General features: G+C 39.6%; 1 protein-coding gene across 3 annotated transcripts in view; it reads left to right on the top strand.

The window, feature by feature from the left end:
• Window positions 1–27349, top strand: part of RASA3 (RAS p21 protein activator 3) — a 580390-nt gene that overhangs the window by 409072 nt on the left and 143969 nt on the right. For all 3 annotated transcript variants that reach the window (XM_053707675.1, XM_053707676.1, XM_053707677.1), the window contains 2 exons: window positions 15592–15668; window positions 16954–17058. In XM_053707675.1, coding sequence (XP_053563650.1) covers window positions 15592–15668; window positions 16954–17058 — 182 coding nt within the window. The remainder of the gene's footprint in view (window positions 1–15591; window positions 15669–16953; window positions 17059–27349) is intronic.

Consider the following 27349-nt stretch of genomic DNA (forward strand, 5'->3'; position numbering starts at 1 on the left):
ACCGTCCTTCAAGATGGAAACTATATGTTCCATTCTTCCCTTGATCTAAGAGGGTCAGTTCATGTCGACCATAGACCTGAAGGATGCGTATCTTCATGTTACCATTCACAGGGATCATCACAAATTTCTGAGATTTGCCTTTCTGGACAAACACTTTCAGTTTGTGGCTCTTCCGTTTGGTCTTGCCACAGCTCCCAAATTTTTCTCAAAGGTCCTTGGGGCTCTCTTGGCAGTGGTCCGGTCTCAGGGAATTGCAGTGGTGCCCTACCTGGACGACATATTAGTTCAGGCACCATCTTTTCAACAAGCAAAGTCTCACACAGAGATCTTGTTTTCTTTTCTTCGTTCCCACGGATGGAAGGTGAATTTGGAAGAGAGTTCCCTTGTTCCAGCTACAAGGGTAATTTTCTTAGGGACCATAATAGATTCCCTATCAATGAAGATTTTCCTGACAGAAGTCAGAAGAGCCAAAATTCTTTCCTTCTGCCTCTCTCTACAATCTACTGTTCGACCATCAGTGGCTCAATGTATGGAGGAAATCGGTTTGATAGTGGCTTCCATGGACATCATTCCCTTTGCTCGTTTCCGTTTGAGAGCTCATGCAGATCTGTCTCAGAGAATAGATCTAGATCAGTCAACAAGAGACTTTCTCAGAAACATCTGTCTCAGGGCATATGCTTCCGGAGACCTTCCTGGGTGATTGTGACGACAGATGCCAGCCTGCTAGGCTGGGGAGCAGTCTGGGGATTTGTTAAAGGTGCAGGGTCTATGGACTCAGGAGGAGTCTGCTCTCCCCATAAACATCCAGGAGTTGAGAGCAATTTACAATTCTCTGATGGCTTGGCCTCAGCTGGCCTTAGCCCGGTTTATCAGGTTCCAGTCAGACAACATAACCTCAGTGGCTTACATCAACCACCAGGGAGGAACTCAGAGTTCCTTAGCCATGAAGGAGATGGCTCGGATTATTCAGTGGACAGAAGCTCACAATTTCTCTCTATCTGCCATCCACATTCCAGGAGTGGACAACTGGGAAGCGGATTTCCTGAGCAGACTTTTCATCCAGGGGAGTGGGAACTCCATCCGGAGGTGTTCACCAGCTTAACTCTCAAATGGGGGATGCCGGAGTTGGATCTGATGGCGTCTCAACAAAATGCCAAGCTTCCAAGGTATGGTTCAAGGACATGGGATCCTCAGGCCACTCTGATAGATCCTCTAACGGTTCCTTGGGACTTCAGGATGGCATACCTGTTTCGTCCATTTGCTTTTTTTCCACGAGTCATTGCTTGTATCAAACAGGAGAGAGCATTGGTGATTCTAATAGCCCCTGCGTGGCCTCGCAGGATCTGGTATGCAGACCTAGTGGAGATGTCATCTCTCCCGCCTTGGAGACTCCCTCTGAGGAAGGACCTTTTGATTTAGGGTCCCTTCCTTCATCAAAATCTTGTTTCTCTGAAGCTGACTGCTTGGAGATTGACCACTTAGTTCTGTCTAAGCGTGGTTTTTCGGAATCGGTTATTGAGATTATGATTCAGGTTCGCAAGCCTGTTACTAGAAAGATTTACCATAAGATATGGCGTAAATATATTTATTGGTGTGAATCCAAGAGCTACTCTTGGAGTAAGGTCAGGATTCCTAGAATTTTGTCTTTTCTTCAGGAATGTCTGGAGAAAGGCTTATCAGTTAGTACCCTGAAGGGTTTTGTTTCTTATGACTATCTCTTCTGCTCGGAGAGTCTCGGAATTCTCTGCCTTGCAGTGTGATTCTCCTTATCTTATCTTTCATGCTGTTGTTCCTTCTCTATGTCCTAATCCTTCTTCTCAAAAGAAACGTTTGTTGCACAACTTGGATGTTGTGCTTGCTATTAAATTTTATCTGCAGGCGATTTAGGTTTTTCGTCAGTCTTCCGCTCTGTTTTTTTGTTTCTCTGGGAGACGTAAAGGTCAGAAAGCTACTGCCACTTCTCTCTCTCTGGTTAAGAAGTATAATTCGTTTGGCTTATGAGACTGCTGGACAACAGCCTCCTGAGAGAATTACGGCTCATTCCACTAGGGCTGTCTCCTTTTCTTGGGTCTTCAAAAATGAAGCTTCTGTGGAACAAATTTGCAAGGCTGCCACTTGGTCTTCTTTGCATACTTTTTCAAAATTTTATAAATTTGATACTTTTGCCTCGGCTGAGGCCTCTTTTGGGAGGAAGGTTCTTCAAGTAGTGGTGCCTTCTGTTTAGGTATACCTGTCTTGTCCCTCCCTAGTCATCTGTGTCCTCTAGCTTTGGGTATTGGTTCCCAACAGTAATTGAGGACGTCGTGGACTCACCATATTTTAGGAAAGAAAACAAAATGTATGCTTACCTGATAAATTTCTTTCTTTCCTTTTAATTAAGCCAGATATTTTTACTCAACCTCAGGCACCTCTGCACCTTGTGTTACTCCTTTTTTTCTCCATTTACCTTTGGTTGAATGACTGTGGTTTGGGGGAAGGGGAGTGATACTTAACAGTTTATCTGTGGTGCTCTTTGCCTCCTCCGGCTGGCCAGTAGTGATATTCCTCAACAGTAATTGAGGATGCAGTGGACTCACCATATCCGGAAATACATTTTTCATGTAAGCATACATTTTGTTTTTCTTTGTCCTCCTGCTCAGCTAAGTACTGGTGGTGTAGACCATTTTGCCAACTCTAAACAAGTTGCTTACTCTGTACTCTTACAAAATCTGTGTCCCTCTCTTTTGAGTACTTCTCAGTAATGTAAAATGGATATATTTCCTGATTTTACAGATTATCTTCGTTCTACTAATGTAAACGTGTTGAGGACTATGCCAATTTTAAGTAAATGCAAACGTATGCTGCCAGAGAGTAATGCAATGAAATAGCAGATCTTTCTACTGGTCTGCTGAAAAAAAAAGTAATGCAGCTTCCTATTGTGCCAGATCCTTTTGATACAGATTGATTTTCAGAGGGTGAAATTTCATCTGAGGATCAGGATTTATCCTTGGAACACGATTCTGAATCTTCACCTTTTTGCTTTAAATTGGAACATTTACAGTCTCTCTTTTGTGGTAGGTTTTGCTGACTCTTGGTGTCCAGGAGTCTTCTTCCTCATAGTAAGTCAGTCAGTCAGTCAAGCAGCTGGATTTATTGTTTAAGCCAGCTGCTAAGCCTGCATCAGTTTTTTTGTTTTTTTTTTGTACCAGACGCCATTTCAGAGGCGATCTTCAAGAATTGGGACAAACCTGGTATTCCATTTATTCTTTCTCCAAAGTTCCAAGTTTCCTAGCCCCTTCCAATAGGCGAAGAGGACTACTATCCCTTTGGAGGACAGCATGTCCTTCAAGGATCCTATGGACAGGAAATTGGAAGGAAACTATAGAAGGATGTTTTTGCAGGCAGGATTTTTATAAAGGCCTGCGGAGACAGGAACCGTGACCCTTTGTGTGAGTCCTTGAAGGAGATGTGTCCAAAGAGATGTCTTTAGAAAAAATTCAGAATAACTTGAAGTTAATCAAAGTTGTAAATTCCTTTTATTAGTGAAGCATATATGGATATTTTGTTTGAATGCAAAAAATGCTGCTTTGGCGATGCTGGCCAGGGGAGCCTTATGATTAAAATTTTGGTAGCTAATTTTTTCTACTGCAACAGGTAGTAAGGGAGCTTTCTTACCTCAGGACAAACGTTCTAAGGGTACCTCTAGACCGGAATGTTTTTGTTCCTTTCGTCAGTCCACTAACCAAAAATCCTTACCATCATCTACTCAGAAATCAGATTCTTCCATGCCCTCTTGGAAGCCAGGAACTTCCTGGATCAAATCCAAACAGTAAAAGACATCTTACACTTCATCTAAGACGACTTGGCGTCGCAGGACTTGGTATACAGACCTAATTTGGATGTCCATCTCTCAACCCTGGGCTCTTCCATTACGAAGGGTCATTTCTTGCATCCAGATCTAAAAGCTCTAAGTTTAATAGTTTAGAAATTCAACGCTTAGTTCTATAAAAAGCAAGGCCAGATTGGCCTACCAGGATACCAGGAGATTTCCCAGTGGGCTGCTGGGGCTGGAAAGCTACAATTTAAAGGGGTGATTAATGGATGCAATTGGGTTTTAGAGTGCATATAACAACAGTTTTGAACTTTTTTTTTTAACACAGACTAATATAATTCTGAAACAAAATATTGGGGGAAGGAGTATCCCAGTAATACCCTTTCAGAAAAATGGGGTGTGCACATTATACTGAGTGAACGGAAAATAGGGCTGGTTTTTATTCCCAGTCCGGCCCTGATAAAAAGCTTGCTAGATTGCCAGATATTCAAACTCGTGGACCACCTTATGAAAGGGGGAAAAAATATGTTTACCTGATAAATTAATTTATTTCATGGTGTGAGAGTCCACGAGACCCTCCTATTTTGTGTTTCACGGTGTGGCATTGAGAAGGTATTATCTATTAGTTCTCTGCAAATTCAGGTCCTCTGAACTTGGTTCTTTTTCAGCTGAAGATTGCGGTCCATCCCAAAGTCTAGACTATTTTTTTTCAGGCTTTAGAAAAATCTTGTTTTCAAAAACTTTTTTCCATCTTAGGATCTTAGTTTGATTCTCTGGGTTGTGGAAAAAAATGATTCTTTAAGTGTTTGCATAAATGATGTTTGTGGTTATAGACCTTTAAAGGGACAGTCAACACTAAAATTGTTATTTTTTAAATGTTAGATTACGCCTTTACTACCCATTCCCCAGCTTTGCACGACCAACATTGTTATATTAATATACTTGATAACATTTAAACCTCTAAATGTCTGCCTGTTTCTAAGCCACTACAGACAGCCCCTTATCGCATCCTTTTTTTTGCTTTTCACAACAGGAGACTGCTAGTTCATGTTGTCCTTATAGATAACAGTGTGCTCATACCCGTGGAGTTGTAGCTGACACTGCACTAATTGGCTAAAATACAAGTCAATAGATAATAAATAAAAAGTCATGTAATCAGGGCACTGTCAGAAGCTGCTTAGATACAAGGTAATCAGAGGTAAAAAGTATATTAATATAACCATGGTGTTTATGCAAAACTGGGGAATGGGTAATAAAGGGATTATATATCTTTTTAAACAATAACATTTTTTGAGTTGACTGTCCCTTTAAGACTCTCTTATTGGCTTCTTTATTCTCATCCTTATGTTTTTTTCTATCAGGCAGTTTTTAGGCTTTCTTTTTCCTTATACATACATATACGTATTTAGACATGTCTATGTATCTCTATGTTAAAGCCACATTTTTTTTTGTTCTAATATCTTTGAGTCCTTTTTACCTTTTTTTGCAATTTTTTAAACATATTTTTTTATTAGATATTGTTATTTTGAGTGTAACTGTACTGTTAAATTTTTTTTTTATGTATATTGTGCAACTTTTTATTCAAGCGTAACAGTTAACCAGAGCTCTGAAGTTTCACTATCCCGACACATGTTCAATTCAATTGCGCTCGAGCAAATGCGTTTACTTTCAACTTGCAATATACTCGCTACTTCTGATGCGTTCAAACACCCACAATAAACCCCTTTGCGCTTGCGCGCAACAGTTAGCGTGCCACTCGTAATCTAGTCCATAGTTGGAAGAGGAGAGAGATTTGTTGAGAAGCATTGTTTTTAGATGATGATGAATATAAAAACAGTGAGCACGGCATAATATGTCAATAAATTGGTCAATATTAGTAAGGTGTGAAGATAAAATAATGGAAGAATAACTTTTTTGTTTTTTAAATGTCTTTTCAAGTTTAGTAAGTAGGATAACTGAACTTTATCAACACTGTTTATTTTAAGTACGTTTCAATTATATAACACACTAGCTCAGTAACTTAGCTCGCTTAACCACAAAGATTCAATCCCTCAGAGGGATCTAAATGCAGATTATGCTGCTGGTTTTGTCTAGTTGGGTGTTTATCTTTGTGTTATTTACTCTTATATTTTCTATTGGGATAAGGTTTTTTTAGAACCCCCTTCATTTGTGCCTAAGGTTGTTTTGTCGTGCAGTATTGACGGGATTGTGGTTCCTTCATTCTTTTTGGATCCGAGGAACAAAGAAAGTCTTTTAAACAGGTGTCCGAATTCTTGCTACTAAAATTAAAAAGTGTGATTTATTTACTCTTTGAACCATATAAAGGGCTATTGTCTTTGGCACAAATTGTTGACACATTATCCTCCTTAAAGGCACATAATCTGTTTTCTTGCAGCACACTGGTATATTGACATATCAGTTGAGTTTGAAAATTTTAAGATCAGATTAGCGCCTAGTTTTCTGCAGTTGTTTTTTAATGGCTATACTCCACTCCATTTGCCTCAATGGCAAAACCAATCCAGTCTTGTTACTGGAGTAGACAAGACTTGCCACTAACATTTTGTTAGCAAAGGTTGCACTGTGCAGTATGTTTTCTTATTACCTCTGCTGAGGCCTAATAGGGACAGATATATGTAGAAGGGTTAGATTTGTGAAGTGTGCAGATCAAATCCTCAGAATTTGAAAACACACATTTTCAGATTTCAATTCCATATATAAATAAATATTGAAAGTATATTGCAAATGGGTTTTTTTCTACTCATAATAAAAAAAATATATATTGCAATATCAAGGCACTAGTATCCCTTTAAGCCATTCTGATAGTAAATGCAAACACACAGAAACGTATAATCTTCATCCAGTCTTTACTATTTTTATGTATTTTACAGAATTTAAAACTAAGGGCAAACTAGTCTCAATTATTATCGTTTCTTAACAGAAGATTTTTCTAGTGATAGATCCAGCTAAAATTTCGTTTTCAGACATCTTATTCATGTGTATTTTGTTGTTTTTTTGGAGAGCAGTAGCATTTACTTTATTATCACCAGCCACACCCAGATACAAAATTGGGCATGTGTGGTTTTTCTGCTGTTTCATTTTTCATGATGAGCACTTGTTGTGGTCCTGCGTTGGGTGTGGTACATTTTCTACTTCATTGAAAGGAGGTCGAAAACCTCAAACACTACATATTTCGGTCATGGAAAAAATAGATTTACTTCTTGGTGAAGAATCTTGTCATTTTCTCACAGCAGACTTGCAACTGTCTCTGTTTTTCATGGTATTTAACCCATATATATTACTCTATAGTGTAGCCTTCTGTAGTACCCAAAAGGGTTAAACATTTAATATATTGTTTATTTTTCTGTAAAAGCTTAGTATTGTTGCTTAGTAGCGGCTTTTCCTGATTTGTTTAGCGTATTATTGACACCTTATTCCTTAGTTCTAGCATTCATACATTTTACTTATCCTTTGAGACGTGCATTTTTATGGTATTTTTTAAAACGACTGTTGAAATACCTTTACATTGTTAAACACTCACAAAAAGGACATAGCTTATCATGTATTCAGGGCACTGTCAGAAGCTGCATAAATTATGTAAGATTCCCAAGGGATTTTTAATACAGACATACCTCGTTTTATTGCGCTTCGCAGATATTGTTTGTTTTTTACAAATTGAAGGTTTATGGCAACCTTGTGTTGAGTAAGTCTATCAGCACATTTTTCCAACATATATAAACACATGAATACACATATATACACGCTATACACACATAATTATTGAAACGACTGGTCTATAATCGGCTAACTCAATGTCTCACAACTAACTCCTTACTTGATGCACTACAATCTGGCTTCCGCCCTAAACACTCAACAGAAACTGCTCTTGCTAAAGTAAAAAATTACCTGTTATCAGCTAAAGCAAAAGGCCACTACTCCTTATTAATTCTTCTTGACCTATCCGCTGCTTTTGACACAGTCGACCATACTCTCCTCCTAAAAATACTACATTCATTTGGCATCCGAGACACAGTCCTCTCCTGGTTTGCCTCATATCTCTTAAACCGCCCTTTCTTCTGTTATGTGTGATCAGTCCACGGGTCATCATTACTTCTGGGATATAACTCCTCCCCAACAGGAAATGCAAGAGGATTCACCCAGCAGAGCTGATATAGCTCCTCCCCTCTACGTCAGTCCCAGTCATTCTCTTGCACCCAACGACTAGATAGGATGTGTGAGAGGACTATGGTGATTATACTTAGTTTTTATGACTTCAATCAAAAGTTTGTTATTTTATAATAGCACCGGAGCGTGTTATTACTTCTCTGGCAGACTTTGAGGAAGAATCTACCAGAGTTTTTACTATGATTTTAACCGGAGTAGTTAAGATCATATTGCTGTTCTCGGCCATCTGAGGGAGGTAAAAGCTTCAGATCAGGGGACAGGGGCAGATGAATCTGCATTGAGGTATGTAGCAGTTTTTATTTTCTGAATGGAATTGATGAGAAAATCCTGCTATACCGTTATAATGACATGTATGTATACACTTCAGTATTCTGGGAATGGTACTTCACCGGAACTACTTTGTTAAAGGTCACTAATCTTTTTAATAAGTATTATATCATGTTAAACGTTTTTGCTGGAATGTAGAATCGTTTACACTGCTGAGGTACTGAGTAAATAAATGTTTGGGCTTTATTTTCCACTTGGCAGTAGTTTATTTTGAATTGTGACAGTTTCGTTTCTCTTCACTGCTGTGTGTGAGAGGGAGGGGCCGTTTTTGGCGCTCTTTGCTACGCATCAACAATTTCTAGTCAGCTATTATTTTTCCTGCATGATCCGGTTCATCTCTGACAGATCTCAGGGGTCTTCAAACTTCTTGAAGGGAGGTACATTCTCTCAGCAGAGCTGTGAGAATTTTTTATATTGACTGTGGATAAAGACGTTACTCAATAATTTTTATGTCAAATTTAGTTATGTTATCTTACTAATGGGAACAAAACCTTTGCTAAAAGTTGTGTTGTTTTAAAGTTGATGCTATAACTGTTTTCAGTTTATTATCTCAACTGTCATTTAATCATTAATCGTTTAAGTACCTTTTTGAGGCACAGTACGTTTTTACTAAAAAAGATTATAACCAGGTTGCAAGTTATTGCTAGTGTGTTAAACATGTCTGACTCAGAGGATATCTGTGTCATTTGTTCCAATGCCAAGGTGGAGCCCAATAGAAATTTATGTACTAACTGTATTGATGCTACTTTAAATAAAGGTCAATCTGTACAATGTGAACAAATTTCACCAATCTGCGAGGGGAGAGTTATGCCGACTAACTCGCCTCACGCGGCAGTACCTGCATCTCCCGCCCGGGAGGTGCGTGATATTATGGCGCCTAGTACATCTGGGCGGCCATTACAGATAACATTACAAGATATGGCTACTGTTATGACTGAAGTTTTGTCTAAATTACCTGAGCTAAGAGGCAAGCGTGATCACTCTGGGGTGAGAACAGAGTGCGCTGACAATACTAGGGCCATGTCTGATACTGCGTCACAGCTTGCAGAGCATGAGGACGGAGAGCTTCATTCTGTGGGTGACGGTTCTGATCCAAACAGATTGGATTCAGATATTTCAAATTTTAAATTTAAATTGGAGAACCTCCGTGTATTACTAGGGGAGGTCTTAGCAGCTCTCAATGATTGTAACACCGTTGCAATACCAGAGAAACTATGTAGGTTGGATAAATACTTTGCGGTACCGGCGAGTACTGACGTTTTTCCTATACCTAAGAGATTAACTGAAATTGTTACTAAGGAGTGGGATAGACCCGGTGTGCCGTTCTCACCCCCTCCAATATTTAGAAAGATGTTTCCAATAGACGCCACCACTCGGGACTTATGGCAAACGGTCCCTAAGGTGGAGGGAGCAGTTTCTACTCTAGCTAAGCGTACCACTATCCCGGTGGAGGATAGCTGTGCCTTTTCAGATCCAATGGATAAAAAATTGGAGGGTTACCTTAAGAAAATGTTTGTTCAACAAGGTTTTATTTTGCAACCCCTTGCATGTATCGCGCCGATTACGGCTGCGGCAGCATTTTGGATTGAGTCTCTGGAAGAGAACCTTAGTTCATATACGCTAGACGACATTATGGACAGGCTTAGAGTCCTTAAACTAGCTAATTCATTCATTTCGGAGGCCGTAGTACATTTAACCAAACTTACGGCTAAGAACTCAGGATTCGCCATACAGGCACGTAGGGCTCTGTGGCTAAAATCCTGGTCAGCTGATGTTACTTCTAAGTCCAAATTACTTAATATACCTTTCAAGGGGCAGTCCTTATTTGGGCCCGGTTTGAAAGAAATTATCGCTGACATTACAGGAGGTAAGGGCCACGCCCTACCTCAAGACAAAGCCAAAGCTAAGGCTAGACAGTCTAATTTTCGTCCCTTTCGGAATTTCAAAACAGGAGCAGCATCAACCTCCACTGCACCAAAACAGGAAGGAGCTGTTGCTCGTTACAGGCAAGGCTGGAAGCCCAACCAGTCCTGGAACAAGGGCAAACAGGCCAGGAAACCTGCTGCTGCCCCAAAGACAGCATGAACCGAGAGCCCCCGATCCGGGACCGGATCTAGTGGGGGGCAGACTTTCTCTCTTCGCCCAGGCCTGGGCAAGAGATGTTCAGGATCCCTGGGCGCTAGAGATCATATCTCAGGGATACCTTCTAGACTTCAAATTATCTCCCCCAAGAGGGAGATTTCATCTGTCAAGATTGTCAACAAACCAGATAAAGAAAGAAGCGTTTCTACGCTGTGTACAAGATCTGTTATTAATGGGAGTGATCCATCCGGTTCCGCGGTCGGAACAAGGACAAGGGTTCTACTCAAACCTGTTTGTGGTTCCCAAAAAAGAGGGAACCTTCAGACCAATCTTAGATTTAAAGATTCTAAACAAATTCCTAAGAGTTCCATCGTTCAAGATGGAAACTATTCGGACAATCTTGCCCATGATCCAAAAGGGTCAGTACATGACCACAGTGGATTTAAAAGATGCTTACCTTCACATACCGATCCACAAAGATCATCACCGGTATCTACGGTTTGCCTTCCTAGACAGGCACTACCAGTTTGTAGCTCTTCCATTCGGATTGGCTACGGCCCCAAGAATCTTCACAAAGATTCTAGGTGCCCTCCTGGCGGTACTAAGACCGCGAGGGATTTCGGTAGCTCCGTATCTAGACGACATTCTAATACAGGCTTCAAGCTTTCAAACTGCCAAGTCTCATACAGAGTTAGTTCTGGCATTTCTAAGGTCGCATGGATGGAAAGTGAACGAAAAGAAGAGTTCTCTTTTTCCTCTCACAAGAGTTCCATTCTTGGGGACTCTTATAGATTCTGTAGAAATGAAGATTTACCTGACAGAGGACAGGTTAACAAAACTTCAAGATGCATGCCGTGTCCTTCATTCCATTCAACACCCGTCAGTAGCTCAATGCATGGAGGTGATCGGCTTAATGGTAGCGGCAATGGACATAGTACCTTTTGCACGCCTACACCTCAGACCGCTGCAATTATGCATGCTAAGTCAGTGGAATGGGGATTACTCAGATTTGTCCCCTACTCTGAATCTGAATCAAGAGACCAGAAATTCTCTTCTATGGTGGCTTCATCGGCCACACCTGTCCAGGGGGATGCCATTCAGCAGGCCAGACTGGACAATTGTAACAACAGACGCCAGCCTACTAGGTTGGGGCGCTGTCTGGAATTCTCTGAAGGCTCAGGGATTATGGAATCAGGAGGAGAGTCTCCTTCCAATAAACATTCTGGAATTGAGAGCAGTTCTCAATGCCCTTCTGGCTTGGCCCCAATTAACAACTTGGGGGTTCATCAGGTTTCAGTCGGACAATATCACGACTGTAGCTTACATCAACCATCAGGGAGGGACAAAAAGCTCCCTAGCAATGATGGAAGTATCAAAGATAATTCGATGGGCAGAGTCTCACTCTTGCCACCTGTCAGCAATCCACATCCCGGGAGTGGAGAACTGGGAGGCGGATTTCTTGAGTCGCCAGACTTTTCATCCGGGGGAGTGGGAACTTCATCCGGAGGTCTTTGCCCAAATACTTCGACGTTGGGGCAAACCAGAGATAGATCTCATGGCGTCTCGCCAGAACGCCAAACTTCCTCACTACGGGTCCAGATCCAGGGATCCGGGAGCGGTTCTGATAGATGCTTTGACAGCACCTTGGAACTTCGGGATGGCTTATGTGTTTCCACCCTTCCCGCTGCTTCCTCGATTGATTGCCAAAATCAAACAGGAGAGAGCATCAGTGATTCTAATAGCACCTGCATGGCCACGCAGGACTTGGTATGCAGATCTAGTGGACATGTCATCCTGTCCACCTTGGTCTCTACCTCTAAGACAGGACCTTCTGATACAGGGTCCGTTCAAACATCAAAATCTAACTTCTCTGAAACTGACTGCTTGGAAATTGAACGCTTGATTTTATCAAAACGTGGTTTTTCTGAGTCGGTTATTGATACCCTGATACAGGCTAGGAAGCCTGTTACCAGAAAGATTTACCATAAAATATGGCGTAAATACCTATACTGGTGTGAATCCAAACGTTACTCCTGGAGTAAGGTTAGGATCTCTAGGATCTTGTCCTTTCTACAAGAGGGCTTAGAAAAGGGTTTATCGGCTAGTTCATTAAAGGGACAGATTTCAGCTCTGTCCATCTTGTTACACAGGCGTCTGTCAGAAAATCCAGACGTCCAGGCCTTTTGTCAGGCTTTAGCTAGGATCAAGCCTGTGTTTAAAGCTGTTGCTCCACCATGGAGCTTAAACTTAGTTCTTAACGTTTTACAGGGTGTTCCGTTTGAACCCCTTCATTCCATTGATATAAAATTGTTATCTTGGAAAGTTCTGTTTTTAATGGCTATTTCCTCGGCTCGAAGAGTCTCTGAGTTATCAGCATTACATTGTGATTCTCCTTATCTGATTTTTCACTCAGACAAGGTAGTTCTGCGTACTAAACCTGGGTTCTTACCTAAGGTAGTTACTAACAGGAATATCAATCAAGAGATTGTTGTTCCATCCTTGTGTCCAAATCCTTCTTCAAAGAAGGAACGTCTTCTACACAATCTGGATGTAGTTCGTGCCCTCAAGTTCTACTTGCAGGCAACTAAAGAGTTTCGTCAAACTTCTTCCCTGTTTGTCGTTTATTCTGGTCAGAGGAGAGGTCAAAAAGCTTCTGCTACCTCTCTCTCTTTTTGGCTTCGTAACATAATACGTTTAGCCTATGAGACTGCTGGACAGCAGCCTCCTGAAAGAATTACAGCTCATTCCACTAGAGCTGTGGCTTCCACTTGGGCCTTTAAGAATGAGGCCTCTGTTGAACAGATTTGCAAGGCTGCAACTTGGTCTTCGCTTCATACTTTTTCCAAATTTTACAAATTTGACACTTTTGCTTCTTCGGAGGCTATTTTTGGGAGAAAGGTTCTTCAGGCAGTGGTTCCTTCTGTATAATGAGCCTGCCTATCCCTCCCGTCATCCGTGTACTTTTGCTTTGGTATTGGTATCCCAGAAGTAATGATGACCCGTGGACTGATCACACATAACAGAAGAAAACATAATTTATGCTTACCTGATAAATTCCTTTCTTCTGTTGTGTGATCAGTCCACGGCCCGCCCTGTTTTTCAGGCAGGTAAATATCTTTTAAATTATACTCCAGTCACCACTTCACCCTTGGTTACTCCTTTCTCGTTGATTCTTGGTCGAATGACTGGGACTGACGTAGAGGGGAGGAGCTATATCAGCTCTGCTGGGTGAATCCTCTTGCATTTCCTGTTGGGGAGGAGTTATATCCCAGAAGTAATGATGACCCGTGGACTGATCACACAACAGAAGAAAGGAATTTATCAGGTAAGCATAAATTATGTTTTTTCAGTTTCCTTTAACAACATATCTTACCATCCTATGCCTTTCTCAGTTGGAGTACCGCAAGGCTCTGTCTTGGGCCCCTTGCTTTTCTCTCTCTATACATCTTCCCTTGGAAAACTTATAGCCTCCTTTGGATTCCAGTACCACTTATATGCTGATGATACCCAAATCTATCTTTCCTCTGCTGAAATCTATCCCTCTTTACTCAACCAGATTTCCAACTGCCTCTCTGCAATTTACTCTTAGATTTCTTCACACTACCTCCAACTCAATCTGTCCAAAACTGAGCTGCTTTTCATTACCCCCTCTTCGAGACATCCAACAACTGACATTTATCTGACGGTTGGAGACTCTGGTCTCATCACCTCACCCCAGGTCCACTGTCATGGGGTCACACTAGACTCAGAGCTCACATTCAACCCACATATACAAGCACTTACCAAATCCTGCCGTTCACACCTACGCAACATTTCCAGAATTCGTCCCTTCCTTACTCAAAAAAACTACAAAAATACTTATCCATTCCCTCATTTTGTCTCACATTGATTATTGCAATCTACTCCTAAATGGCCTTCCAAAACACTGCCTCTCCTCCCTCCAATCTGTTATAAATTCTTCTGCTAGACTCATCCAGCTGCTCCGCTCTGCCAGTCTCTACACTGGCTCCCCATACACTCCAGAATACAATTTAAAGTATTAACCCTAACTTACAAAGCACTAAACAGTCTAACTCCCAACTATATTTCCTCTCTCATCGTGAAATATTCCCCATCCCGTCCTCTTCAATCAACCTCCGACCTACATCTCTCCACTCCTGTTATCTCTACGTCCCACTCCCGACTCCAAGACTTCGCACGTGCTGCTCCTGTCCTCTGGAACTCTCTACCCCGCTCCATAAGACTGTCTCCAACCTTGTATCGCTTCAGACGCTCCTTGAAAACCCACCTATTCAGAGAGGCTTACCATCTCTCCTCCATCCCTCATCCCTACCAAACTAATATATGAACTGCCTGACACACTGCTGCAACTACAACCGATGTAACAAGCTACCCCAACCTTATGTCCCTGCACCCTAAACCTGTAGACAGTGAGCTCTCCAGAGCAGGGCCCTCTTCCTCCTGTACTAGATTTGTTTAGTTTTATTATGTTTTGTGTTTTATCAAAAATCTTTGTCATTGTATACCCCTATCATTGTACCCAGGGCTACTGGATTTGGCGGCGCTATACAAATAAATGATAATAATATAGACACCTATATATACACACACCACCAGCAAAAGATTATAACTCACTGAAGGCCCAGATGATGGTTAGAATTTTTTAGCAATAAAGTATTTTTTAATTAATGTTGTACATTTTTTTTTATACATAATGCTATTGCACACTTAATAGACTTCAGTATAGTGTAAATATAACTTTTATATGCACTGTGAAACAAAGAAATGAGCGTGACTCACTTTATTGCTATATTTGCTTTATTGCGGTGGGCTCTTGTGTGTGTATATGTGTAAAGTTGGTATGAAATAAAGTCTAAAGATGATGAATACAATTTACTTAGAAAGTAACTTTGAAGACCAGGTTTATAATAGTACAATTGAGGTAACAGGTAATTTGTTTACTACAGATTTTTTTTTATTGAGGCAATTAAATTATATACAAACAATTGACTTCTGGGATTGTGTCCACATTTTACAGGAAGGTTCCCATATGCTAGTCTTTGATGTGGCGTACCGTATCTAAGATTATAGCTGTTTTTTTTATTTGTTTTCACATGCCAATGTGGTATTAAATGGTTTGAATAAAATATTGAGTAATATCTTATCTTTGCTTTCTTTTCCTGACACAGGTTACCAAGCCCTCTAGTTACAACAAGAAGTCTCATTTTGAAATTGAAGAAGATGATGTGGACAAGTTGGAGATTAGGTAGGTTGAGACAGTAAAGCGAGGCTGTAAATTTTACAGAACTGGGTATTTCTTGGCTTTTACTTATTTTTCTTGTTAGTAAGGGGTTGATAGACACAATATGAAGGAAGGGATGGTAGTGTTGAAAGCAAGCTTGAGGTATATGAATAACTACAAAGAAAGCCCTTGATAACATACTGATGCCTCATTTCTGACTACAAGCTGGTTAATGCTTGTTGCAAATATAAAAGCTAAGACGTTATTGCCACAGGCCCAGTTTTCTGCTGCGTTAATGAAATGTAGTGCAGTCTTAGCATGCTGATAACTGTTGCATTTGAACATCATACCCAGATACCCATGGAATATGTTTGTTTGAAAACGACTTGGAGTGTTTGTTTTTGTAAGAGGAGAGTCCAGCTTTAAAACTGTTCCTGTTCACTTACCTGCAGTTAAGATCGCTGTTAGGGTCTGATCTTTACAAACATTTTATTGTAACACAGTATATTCATTTTAGCGTTTGTACCTCGGTGTGGGTATATATGTTTATGCTACGTACAGTTGCATAAATGAATGATATGTGCACAGCAGGCATGCGTTATTAAATATATGTATACCCATGACTATAACGTATATATTGGTCATCTAAAATTATTGTGCCTGTTATAATTGTTAGTATTAACTGGTCACAATAAGTACATGGAAAGTTAAAGGGAAATTTAAATCATTTTTATGTATATGTATTAGATTTCCACTGAATTGTAGCAGCCTCCTAAGTTTTCTTTTCTTCCTTTAGCTTTGCTATAGCTAAATATTTGACAGATATAACAGAGATCCAGTATTTACTGAATAGAAGGTCGTAATGTTGGGTTTCAGGATTCTGCACCCTAATATTCCTGAGGACAGCAATTATTTTTTTAATTTTATTTTCAACTACTAAGTTATTGGTTTAAAGGGATTTACAAAATATATTATAATTGGGCATAATATAGCAAAGCAGTTTTAAACTGATATATTGTAAAAAGAAAATGCAAAAGTATCTTGTAATAGTATTCTAGGGCTGTATTACTCCTGTATACTATTGACTTCCATGTCCATTTAAAGGGTTAAAACTAAACTCTTGTGATTCAGACAGAGCATGCAATTTTAATTAACTTACCAACATTTAAAACCTGGTTACAGACACTTTTGCCATATGGGGCTTAGGACACATACACTTCTGAAACTATGTTGTGTCATGTGATGTTGATATTAAATGTGGAATAACAATTGACTTGCCATAATAATGTCCCTTTTTCGGCCTTTACAGAGTTGACCTGTGGAATGCCAGTAATCTGAAATTTGGGGATGAGTTTCTTGGAGAACGGAGGATTCCATTGAAGGTTATCAGACAGTCCAGCTTTCATGGAGCATGGTAAATTCTGTTTTCCCTGCATATGATATTTCTGATAATTGTGTTCATTTAATAAAACACTAAACAACTTCACATAATGAGTTAAGTAATGACTTCGGATTTCCTGACTACCCAACCACAGTTTACAGTGTGTACTTCTCTGTTTGTTCAGCTATTATGTACTTTGTTCATCTACTTGACATGAGTTCTCGAGGTTTGGCTTTGTCATTTCCCCCAGTAAAACAGAACAAAACAAAATAAAAAACACGGCACAGGTACTAGAACTGCCATTTATAGCAGCGTACTTCTTGTTGTTACATGAATATGTTCTAGTCTAAGCATGTTACTCACTGTGAGACTGCTGATTAATGCTTTCAAGAGTCAGATTGTCATAGTGTAATTTTACATTTATGTGTCACTTTTTACTCCTTTACTGATATTTAACATACATAATGTTCCTTAAAGGGACAGTAAAGCAAAATTAAAGGTTCATGATTTAGACAGAACGTGCAATTTTAAACAACTTTCCAATTTACTTCTGTTAAACAAAACTCTGCTTAGTTCTCTGGTATCCTTTGTTAAAGAGTAATCCTATGTGAGTTCTGTAGCGTGCATGTTTCTTTAGTCATCTGGTAGCAGCATTACAGACACTCTGGCAGTAAACTCACCTAGGATTACTCTTTTACTGTCCCTTTAAGATACAGTATTAATAAATATAACCGGTTTCTTATTGGTACCTCAGTAATCCTTTTTTTTTCTTTTTCTTTTTTTTTTTTTTAAATAATTTACCTCACATCAAATTGATTTAGTTTTCTGTAAAAATTCTTATTTTTTTAAGTTTTTATGAACTTAAAGGGACATGATACCAAATGTTGAAACACTTGAAAGTGATGCAGCATGGCTGTAAAAAGCTGACTAGAAAATATCACCTGAACATCTCTATGAAAAAAAATAATTATATTTTACCTCAAAATGTCCTAAGTATTCACACCCCATTGTAAATGACTTAAAGCAGTAAATCAGTATGCCTGTCCCGGGACCTACAAGGGAGCGTGCCTCATGCTCACTCATGTTATTTCCCTATTCAATTTAAGGAAGTTTACTGTAAAATCTCATAAGATCACAGTAAAAGAGTTCATGACCTCAGCACTGCTGATGTTAATTGGCTGCTGATCATTTCTTTTTTTTTCTTTTTTTCTTCTTTTTTTTTACCTGCTGCTGGGCAGTAACTGAAAGATATCTTTTTACACAGCACTTACTTTGGTGAGCTGAGGAAATATTTTAAAATATCTTCCTTTTTTACATAGTGATGCTTAGGTGATATTTTCCTGTCAGCTTTTTACAGTTATGCTGCATTACTTTCAAGTGATTTAGCCTATACAGTTGTATTATGCAAACCCCATTGCAAATCAGGTTTATTGTCAAAATGTACAGACTTTCAGCTGTTTGCAATGAACAAATCAAACAAAAGCAATTGAAATAGCTCTACACAACAAATGCTTCAAGTGGTTTCCCCAAATTCAGCTAAAAATTCAACTTCTAATGAATTCTGCAGTCTCAATTATTCAACCCCTTCTTGGCAAGCATCTTTAGTGCTTAGTAGAGCACCCTTTTGCTTTTATGACCTGCTGCAAACGAGATGCATAACCAGACCCCCAGCTATTGGCAACATTTCTGAGGAATCTTAGCCCATTCCTCATGAGCAATGGCCTCCAGTTCAGTAATATTCTTGGGTTTGTGTACTGCAACCTCCTTCTTCAAATCCCACCAGAGATTTTTCTATGGGGTACAAGTCAGGTGACTGTGATGGCCTTTGTAGAATCTTCCATTTGAGGTATGCTTGGGATCATTGTCCTGTTGGAATGTCCAATAACGTCCAAGCATCAGCTTTCTCACAGACGACATGAGGTTTTCTCTTAGGATTTCCTGATACTTCAATGAATCCATATTGCCTTCCACACGCTGCAGGTTTCCAGTGCCAGAGGATGCAAAGCAGCCCCATAGCATCACTGAGCCACCACCATGCTTAACTGTTGGCAGAGTGTTATTTTCAGCGTATGCTTTATTCTTCTTGATCCAGACATAACACTGATCCATCGGGCCAATAAGTTCCAGTTTTGTTTCATTGCTCCACAGAACAGAATTCCAAAACTTCTGTGGCTTGTTCATATGAATTTGAGCATATTGGAGCAGACTTTTCTTATGCTTTTGGGTCAGTAGGGGTGTACATCTTGGAGTTCTGGCATGGAAACCTTCTACGTTTAGTACGCGTCCTACTGTGCAAACTGAAACCTCAGTGCCTGTTGCCACCAAGTCTTGCTTAAGGGCTTTTGCAATCACTCAAGGATTTTTCTCAACCTGCCTTCTCAGAAATATGTTTGCAGGCATTGATAGCTTCCTTTTTCTGCCCCGTCCAGGTAATATAACCACTGTTCCTTAAACTTTGAGCTTGCAAAATATGCATCCAACGGTGTCTCTAGGAACACTATCTTTTTGTATCCTATTCCTTGTTTGTGAATTGTGATGTTCTCTTCTCTTAACTTTTTTTTTAACCATTCTTTTGACTTAGCCATATTTCTAGCACGCAGTCAAACGTGACACTCAACAAACCCCTAGCCAGTTAGCCAGTTCAGGTATTGCATGTGTTCTAGCTCAAGTACACCTGGTACAACTAATGAAGACCTTGATCAGTTGCATCAGTTGTACTTGATACAACACCTGTTTTGCATATTTGTGCTGTTGTTAGGGATTCTATTCAGAGGGTTGAATCATTTTGAGATTGCAGAATTCATTAAAAGTTGCATTTTCAGTTGAATTTTGAAGCATTCGTTGTGTTGAGCTACTGCAATTGCTTTTGTTTGATTTGTTCATTGCAAACGGCTGAAAGTCTGTACATTTTGACAATAAACCTGATTTTGCAATGGGGGTTGAATCATTTTGATTACAAATGTAAGTATTATGTCCCTTTAAGTGTGGCTTTTAGTCTATTTTGGTACATAGATAAGTATACAAAAGATCTAAATCCAGGTTGTCTGAACTATGATCCACAGCTGAGTTTTATCTGAACCTCAGACGTCTTGCAGTTTAACAAAGAGACCTTCAAAATGTACCACTTCACCACACATAGTCTGATTGGCTGCCCCCACACATAGTCCACAGAAAGTCTGATTGGCTGCCCCCACACATAGTCTAATTGGCTGTCCCCCACACTACTGAAGTGGCAGAGAGGAGGGTGCAGGTGCCTATTTATTATAAACCTTTTTTCTCTCTTGTGTAAACCAAAGGCAGCCCTTGTTCTGGGGCACAAACATCCTCCTTTTCCTGATAAATATTGCAATATTCCAGATACAGACAAGAACACAATTTCCTGCCATGTAATGACCCAGACACCTACCAAGGTGTCTCTTCAACAAAGAATACCATGGGAACTAAGCACATTTGAAAATAGAAAGAAATAGGAAACTTCTTTAAAATGGTATGGTCTGTCTGAAACACAAAAAAAATGTTTGGGTTTCATATCCCTTTAATTCACTAAAAGTCTAGTTAGACCCATCTTGTAAAAAAGTTAGGTAGCTATGGCAACTATGATCTAGTGCAGGGGTGCCCACACTTTTTTGTGTTGGGATCTACTTTTCAAATGACCAGCTCAACGAGATCTACCCACTTAAAATGGGCTGGCTCCCAAGCTTTTCAAATAAAGAGAATTAAGAAAAATTGATAATAGGAGTAAATTAGAAAGTTGTTAAAAATTGCTTGTTTTATATCTGAATCATGAAATGTGTGTTTCATATCCTTTTAAGGTTGCATGATTTAGCAACACATTGATGTGCAAAAGCATAAAGATACAGCAGATTAATCCTGACAACAAAAGTAGCACTGACTTTAGTTTGGGTTAACAGGAGCAACCCCTTGTGCCATGTTACAAAACACTGCATTCAAATTACAGCCACTGACCCCTTTACTTTGCGCCGCGGGCTTGGCCTGATATGACCCAGTGAGACTTACAGGGTCAACACGTATATTTGCCAGATGTCAATCAGACTTGTTCCTTTACCATAGCACAGCAGTCTCCACCTTTACTTTTTCTATCTTTTGATGTTTACCCTCCTACCTATACTATACCGCCATATCAATTGGGAGAGTACTCACACAGCCATACTTTTGATAGGCCAATTGTGTTGTCGTTCAAAAATCATCTACATTGATTGGTAAAAATCTATGTCCCTCAAGATCCAATCCTGTAGCACTTTTCATATGCGACCATCAGACTGTTTAATGACCTGCCCCTTTACACACTGCGGTAGATAAAGCGGTATCCCTAGAAACCATACTCTACTCATGCCCCAGTGTTGAGATTGCGTAACTTGACCACATCATTTTGATCACATCGGCCGCAATCTACCAACAGCGCCTTCGGGATCTACTGGTAGATCCCGATCTACCTATTGGGCACCCCTGATCTAGTGTATGCATTTTACTATCATTCTTTAAAGTATTGTCCTAAACATATCTTGAGCATTCTATAATTTAATGTCTCTATTTGTCCCTTTCACTTCTGCTAAAAGAATTATTATGCAAAAAAAATTCTGATAAAATAATTTCACAAATTAACCCAAAATCCGATATCATAAAATGTCTACACTATAATCACTACTCTAGTGTATGTATAAAGCAGCTGAATTCATTACACACGTGTAAGTAAAAATGAATGATCCATCCTCTAGCAAGTACAGATCAGCAAAGTATAACACATAATAAAACTACATAGCTGTCCATTTCTAATACCTTTAGAATATTTTTTGCAATATACTTAATTTGCAAAAACTGCTTCTGTTGAAACTTCTGCTAGTGTGATAACTGCTGATGATATAACCATAGGCCATGTGCATGCACACATATCTTCATTGCATGGGCAAAAAGCAAATGTGCGTGTATGTGGCACGTGCCCATATCACCTGCGGTTTGTACTATCTAGCAGTGAGACTTTTATACGTTTTGCTGATGCATGTATATCATGTTCTGAAGTGTCACATGATGTTGCCAGCATTCAGAGTATAAGCAGAGACAAATGTGTTTGTGCACACAGCTTAAGTTCATATAAGCTCCACTTATGTATACATAAATATGTCTAGCATGCTGTTTTGACTTACATAATCCCACAGAATAGAACTCTTTTTAGTTTAGCTACTTTTTATGACAAACTTTCACTAACACCGAGTATTACTAACTGGCATTAAATACTTCCCCATCCATCCTCTTTTCTCATTTGAAAGTTTGTCATTAAGTATTTAAACAAAGAGAGAGAAGCACTTAACCTGGAACGAACAACAGATCTGTAGCTTGTTCTTTGGTGGGTCACTGCCTGGGAGCAGTCTCTGATCTATACAAAAAAAAAAAAAGACTGTCCAGCCCCAAAATACCAGGCAATCCTCCTCTGAACAAGGATCATGGCAACCCCAGATAATTGTTTTGGCCTTCTTTGGGCCCTGTCAGTAAGGTGCAGCCATATCCCTCTAGGCATATTGGTTCCCAGGAACAAAGAGTTCAGTAGCTTGTTCTATGGTGATTTACCACCTGGGAGCAATTGAGCCTTTCACAGAGGAGAACTTTCCTGCAGTATATTAGTCTGATCCTGCCCAACAAGGTCAGTCCAGCCCTGAAATACCAGGCACTCTTCCTCTAGACGAGGAATATGGCAACGACCACAATGAATTTGGCCTTCTGTGGACTTTTTCAGTGAGGTGCAGCCATATCCCATTGGTCTGGTTTCCACCATCACCCTTAGGATTGCCTAGTATTTTGGGGTTAGATCGTCCTTCATTGGTGGGATCCGAATGATAAACTTCAGGAAAGTTCTTCTCTGGGAAAAGCACAATTAGGCTAAGGAAGCTGCTCTAAGGTGGTGACTTACGAAAGAACAAACTACTAAGCTGATGTTCGTTCCTATTTCAGTGCTTCTCTTTTTATGTACGTATATGTCTTAACACTTTCCAATATTTTCTGGGACAAGTGAGATAGTGATTTGTATTTAAAAATAAATTAAAATATATACAATTTGTTGGATTCCTAGATCATATGCTAGTTAGAAATATACGCCTAGATTACGAGTCTTGCGTTAGCCTTAAAAAGCAGCGTTGAGAGGTCCCAACGCTGCTTTTTTACGCCCGCTAGTATTACGAGTCTGGCAGGTACAGGTGTACCGCTCACTTTTTTTCCGTGACTCGAACATACCGCAAATCCATTTACGTCAATTGCGTATCCCATATTTTCAATGGGATTTTCCTAACGCCGGTATTACAAGTCTTGGAAAAAGTGAGCGGTAGACCCTCTCCTGTCAAGACTCGTACCGCATTTAAAAGTCAGTAGTTAAGAGTTTTATGGGCTAACACCTTAACATAAAACTCTTAACTAAAGTGCTAAAAAGTACACTAGCAACCATAAACTACCTATTAACCCCTAAACCGAGGCCCCCCCCCCCCCCACATCGTAAACACTTAAATAACATTTCTAACCCCTAATCTGCCGACCGGACATCGCCGCCACTTTAATAAATATATTAACCCCTAAACCGCCGCACTCCCGCCTCGCAAACACTAGTTAAATTTTATTAACCCCTAATCTACCGTCCCTAACATCGCCAACACCTACCTACTTTTTTTAACCCCTAATCTGCCGCCCCCAACGTCGCCGCCACTATATTAAATGTATTAACCCCTAAACCTAAGTCTAACCCTAACACCCCCCTAACTTAAATATAATTTAAATACATCTAAATAAATATTCCTATCATTAACTAAATTATTCCTATTTAAAACTAAATACTTACCTATAAAATAAACCCTAAGATAGCTACAATATAACTAATAATTACATTGTAGTTATCTTATGGTTTATTTTTATTTTACAGGCAAGTTTGTATTTATTTTAACTAGGTAGAATAGTTACTAAATAGTTATTAACTATTTAATAACTACCTAGCTAAAATAAGTACAAATTTACCTGTAAAATAAAACCTAGCCTAAGTTACAATTACACCTAACACTACACTATAATTAAATTAATTACCTAAATTAACTACAATTAATTGCAATTAAATTAAATAAACTAAAGAACGGAAAAAAAAACACTAAATTACAGAAAATAATAAAATAATTACAAGTTTTTTAAACTAATTACACCTAATCTAATCCCCCTAATAAAATAAAAAAAGCCCCCCAAAATAAAAAAACCCTACCCTATACTAAATTACAAATAGCCCTTAAAAGGGCCTTTTGCAGGGCATTGGCCCAAAGTAATCAGCTCTTTTACCTGTAAAAAAAAATACAATACCCCCCCAACATTAAAACCCACCACCCACACACCCAACCCTACTCTAATACCCACCCAATCCCCCCTTAATAAAACCTAACACTTACCCCGTGAAAATCACCCTACCTTGAGACGTCTTCACCCAACCGGGCAGAAGTGGTCCTCCAGACGGGCAGAAATCTTCATCCTATCCGGGCAGAAGAGTTCCTCCAGACGGGCAGAAGTCTTCATCCAGACGGCATCTTCTATCTTCATCCATCCGGAGCGGAGCGGTCCATCTTCAAGACATCCGACGCGAAGCATCCTCTTCCAACGACATCCGACGACTAAATGACGGTACCTTTAAGTGACGTCATCCAAGATGGCGTCCCTTCAATTCCGATTGGCTGATAGAATTCTATCAGCCAATCGGAATTAAGGTAGAAAAAATCCTATTGGCTGATCCAATCAGCCAATAGGATTGAGCTTGCATTCTATTGGCTATTCCAGTCAGCCAATAGAATGCGAGCTCAATCCTATTGGCTGATTGGATCAGCCAATAGGATTGAACTTCAATCCTATTGGCTGATTGGATCAGTCAATAGGATTTTTTCTACCTTAATTCCGATTGGCTGATAGAATTCTATCAGCCAATCGGAATTGAAGGGACGCCATCTTGGATGACGTCACTTAAAGGTACCGTCATTTAGTCGTCGGATGTCGTTGGAAGAGGATGCTCCGTGTCGGATGTCTTGAAGATAGACCCGCTTCGCTCCGGATGGATGAAGATAGAAGATGCCGTCTGGATGAAGACTTCTGCCCGTCTGGAGGACCTCTTCTGCCCGGATAGGATGAAGACTTCTGCCCGTCTGGAGGACCACTTCTGCCAGGTAGGGTGATCTTAAAGGGGTTAGTGTTAGGTTTTATTAAGGGGGATTGGGTGGGTTTTAGAGTAGAGTAGGGTTGGGTGTGTGGGTGGTGGGTTTTAATGTTGGAGGGGTATTGTACTTTTTTTACAGGTAAAAGAGCTGATTACTTTGGGGCAATGCCCCGCAAAAGGCCCTTTTAAAGGCTATTTGTAATTTAGTGTAGGGTAGGGTTTTTTTTATTTTGGGGGGCTTTTTTATTTTATTAGGGGGATTAGATTAGGTGTAATTTAGTTTAAAAAATTAAAAAATGTAATTATTTTATTTTCTGTAATTTAGTGGGGGGTTTTTGTACTTTAGTTTATTTAATTTAATTTAATTGTAGTTAATTTAGGTAATTAATTTAATTATAGTGTAGTGTTAGGTGTATTTGTAACTTAGGTTAGGTTTTATTTTACATGTAAATTTGTACTTATTTCAGCTAGGTAGCTATTAAATAGTTATTAACTATTTAATAACTATTCTACCTAGTTAAAATAAATACAAAGTTGCCTGTAAAATAAAAAAAAACCTAAACTAGCTACAATGTAACTATTAGTTATATTGTAGCTATCTTAGGGTTTATTTTATAGGTAAGTATTTAGTTTTAAATAGGAATAATGCAGTTAATAATAGTAATTTTATTTAGATTTATTTAAATTATATTTAAGTTAGGGGGGGTTAGGGTTAGACTTAGATTTAGGGGTTAATAACTTTATTATAGTGGCGGCGACGTTGGGGGCGGCAGATTAGGGGTTAATAATTGTAGGTAGGTTGCAACGACATTGGAGGCGGCAGATTAGAGGTTAATAACTATAATGTAGGTGTCGGTGATGTTGGGGGCGACAGATTAGGGGTTCATAAGTATAATGTAGGTGGCGGCGGTGTCCGGAGCAACAGATTAGGGGTTAATAAGATTATGCAGGTGGCGACGATGTCGGGGGCGGCAGATTAGGGGTTAATAAGTGTAAGATTAGGGGTGTTTAGACTCGAGGTTCATGTTAGGGTGTTAGGTGTAGACATAAAAAGTATTTCCCCATAGGAATCAATGGGGCTGCGTTAGGAGCTGAACGCTGCTTTTTTTGCAGGTGTTAGGTTTTTTTTCAGCCGGATCTGCCCCATTGATTCCTATGGGGAAATCGTGCATGAGCACGTTTAGCCAGCTCACCGCTACCGTAAGCAGCGCTGGCATTGAGGTGAGATGTGGAGCTAAACTTTGCTCTCCGCTCACTTTTCTGCGGCTAATGCCGGGTTTGTAAAAACCTGTAATACCGGCGTTGTTTGTAGGTGAGCGGTGAGCAAAAACTGCTCGTTAGCACCGCAAGCCTTACTGACAAAAACTCGTAATCTAGTCGATAGAAAACAAACAGAATATATATGTAAATAAAGAAGTCACATACATTTGATCAGTGTGCTCCAAAGTAATTGTCACGTTTTGACAGATACTCACAAAGAGATGTGGGCCATGATAACTATAGACTGTAGTATGTTGGGTTTGGTGTAGTCTGGAAAAGAAGAGAACAACAAAAGAAGTGATCTAATGTTGAGTCAACGCTGCCAATAAACATTCTGGATGGATATCAAACCAGTGTTCTTTCTTCAAAAGTATGGCACGTCTGCTTGTTTCAGCATAATGTCAGCATCTAGTTAAAACTTGACATCTGTAGCCTACATCAGCCATCATGGAGGCATTGATGCAGAGGTGTAATAAAGGAAGGTTCTCACAATCCTGACATGGGCAGAAAGTAAACCTAAGAACTTTTGTCATTCATGTTGCAGATCCTCAGAACTGGCCGACATATTTCCTGAACTGTCAGATTAGTCTTCCAGATGAATGTCTTTTTCACATTGATGGTTTTCTGGAAATTTCTCATAAATAAGGAAGGCCATAAATACATCTTATGGCATTAAAGGAAAACCAAAGAGTAATGTGGTATTGTGCCTGGAGGGGGAATCCTTTGGCAAGTGCAACAAACACATGGATGATTTATTTCTAGTTCACACTGGCATGTTTCTCAGCCAATAGCGCTACTTTCTCAATCCATTCACAAGAACATGTTTCATAAAGAAGTTACAGTATCTCACAAAAGTAAGTACACCCCTCACATTTTTGTAAATAT

This window comes from Bombina bombina, chromosome 3, assembly GCF_027579735.1.
Source record: "Bombina bombina isolate aBomBom1 chromosome 3, aBomBom1.pri, whole genome shotgun sequence".
NCBI lineage: Eukaryota > Metazoa > Chordata > Amphibia > Anura > Bombinatoridae > Bombina > Bombina bombina.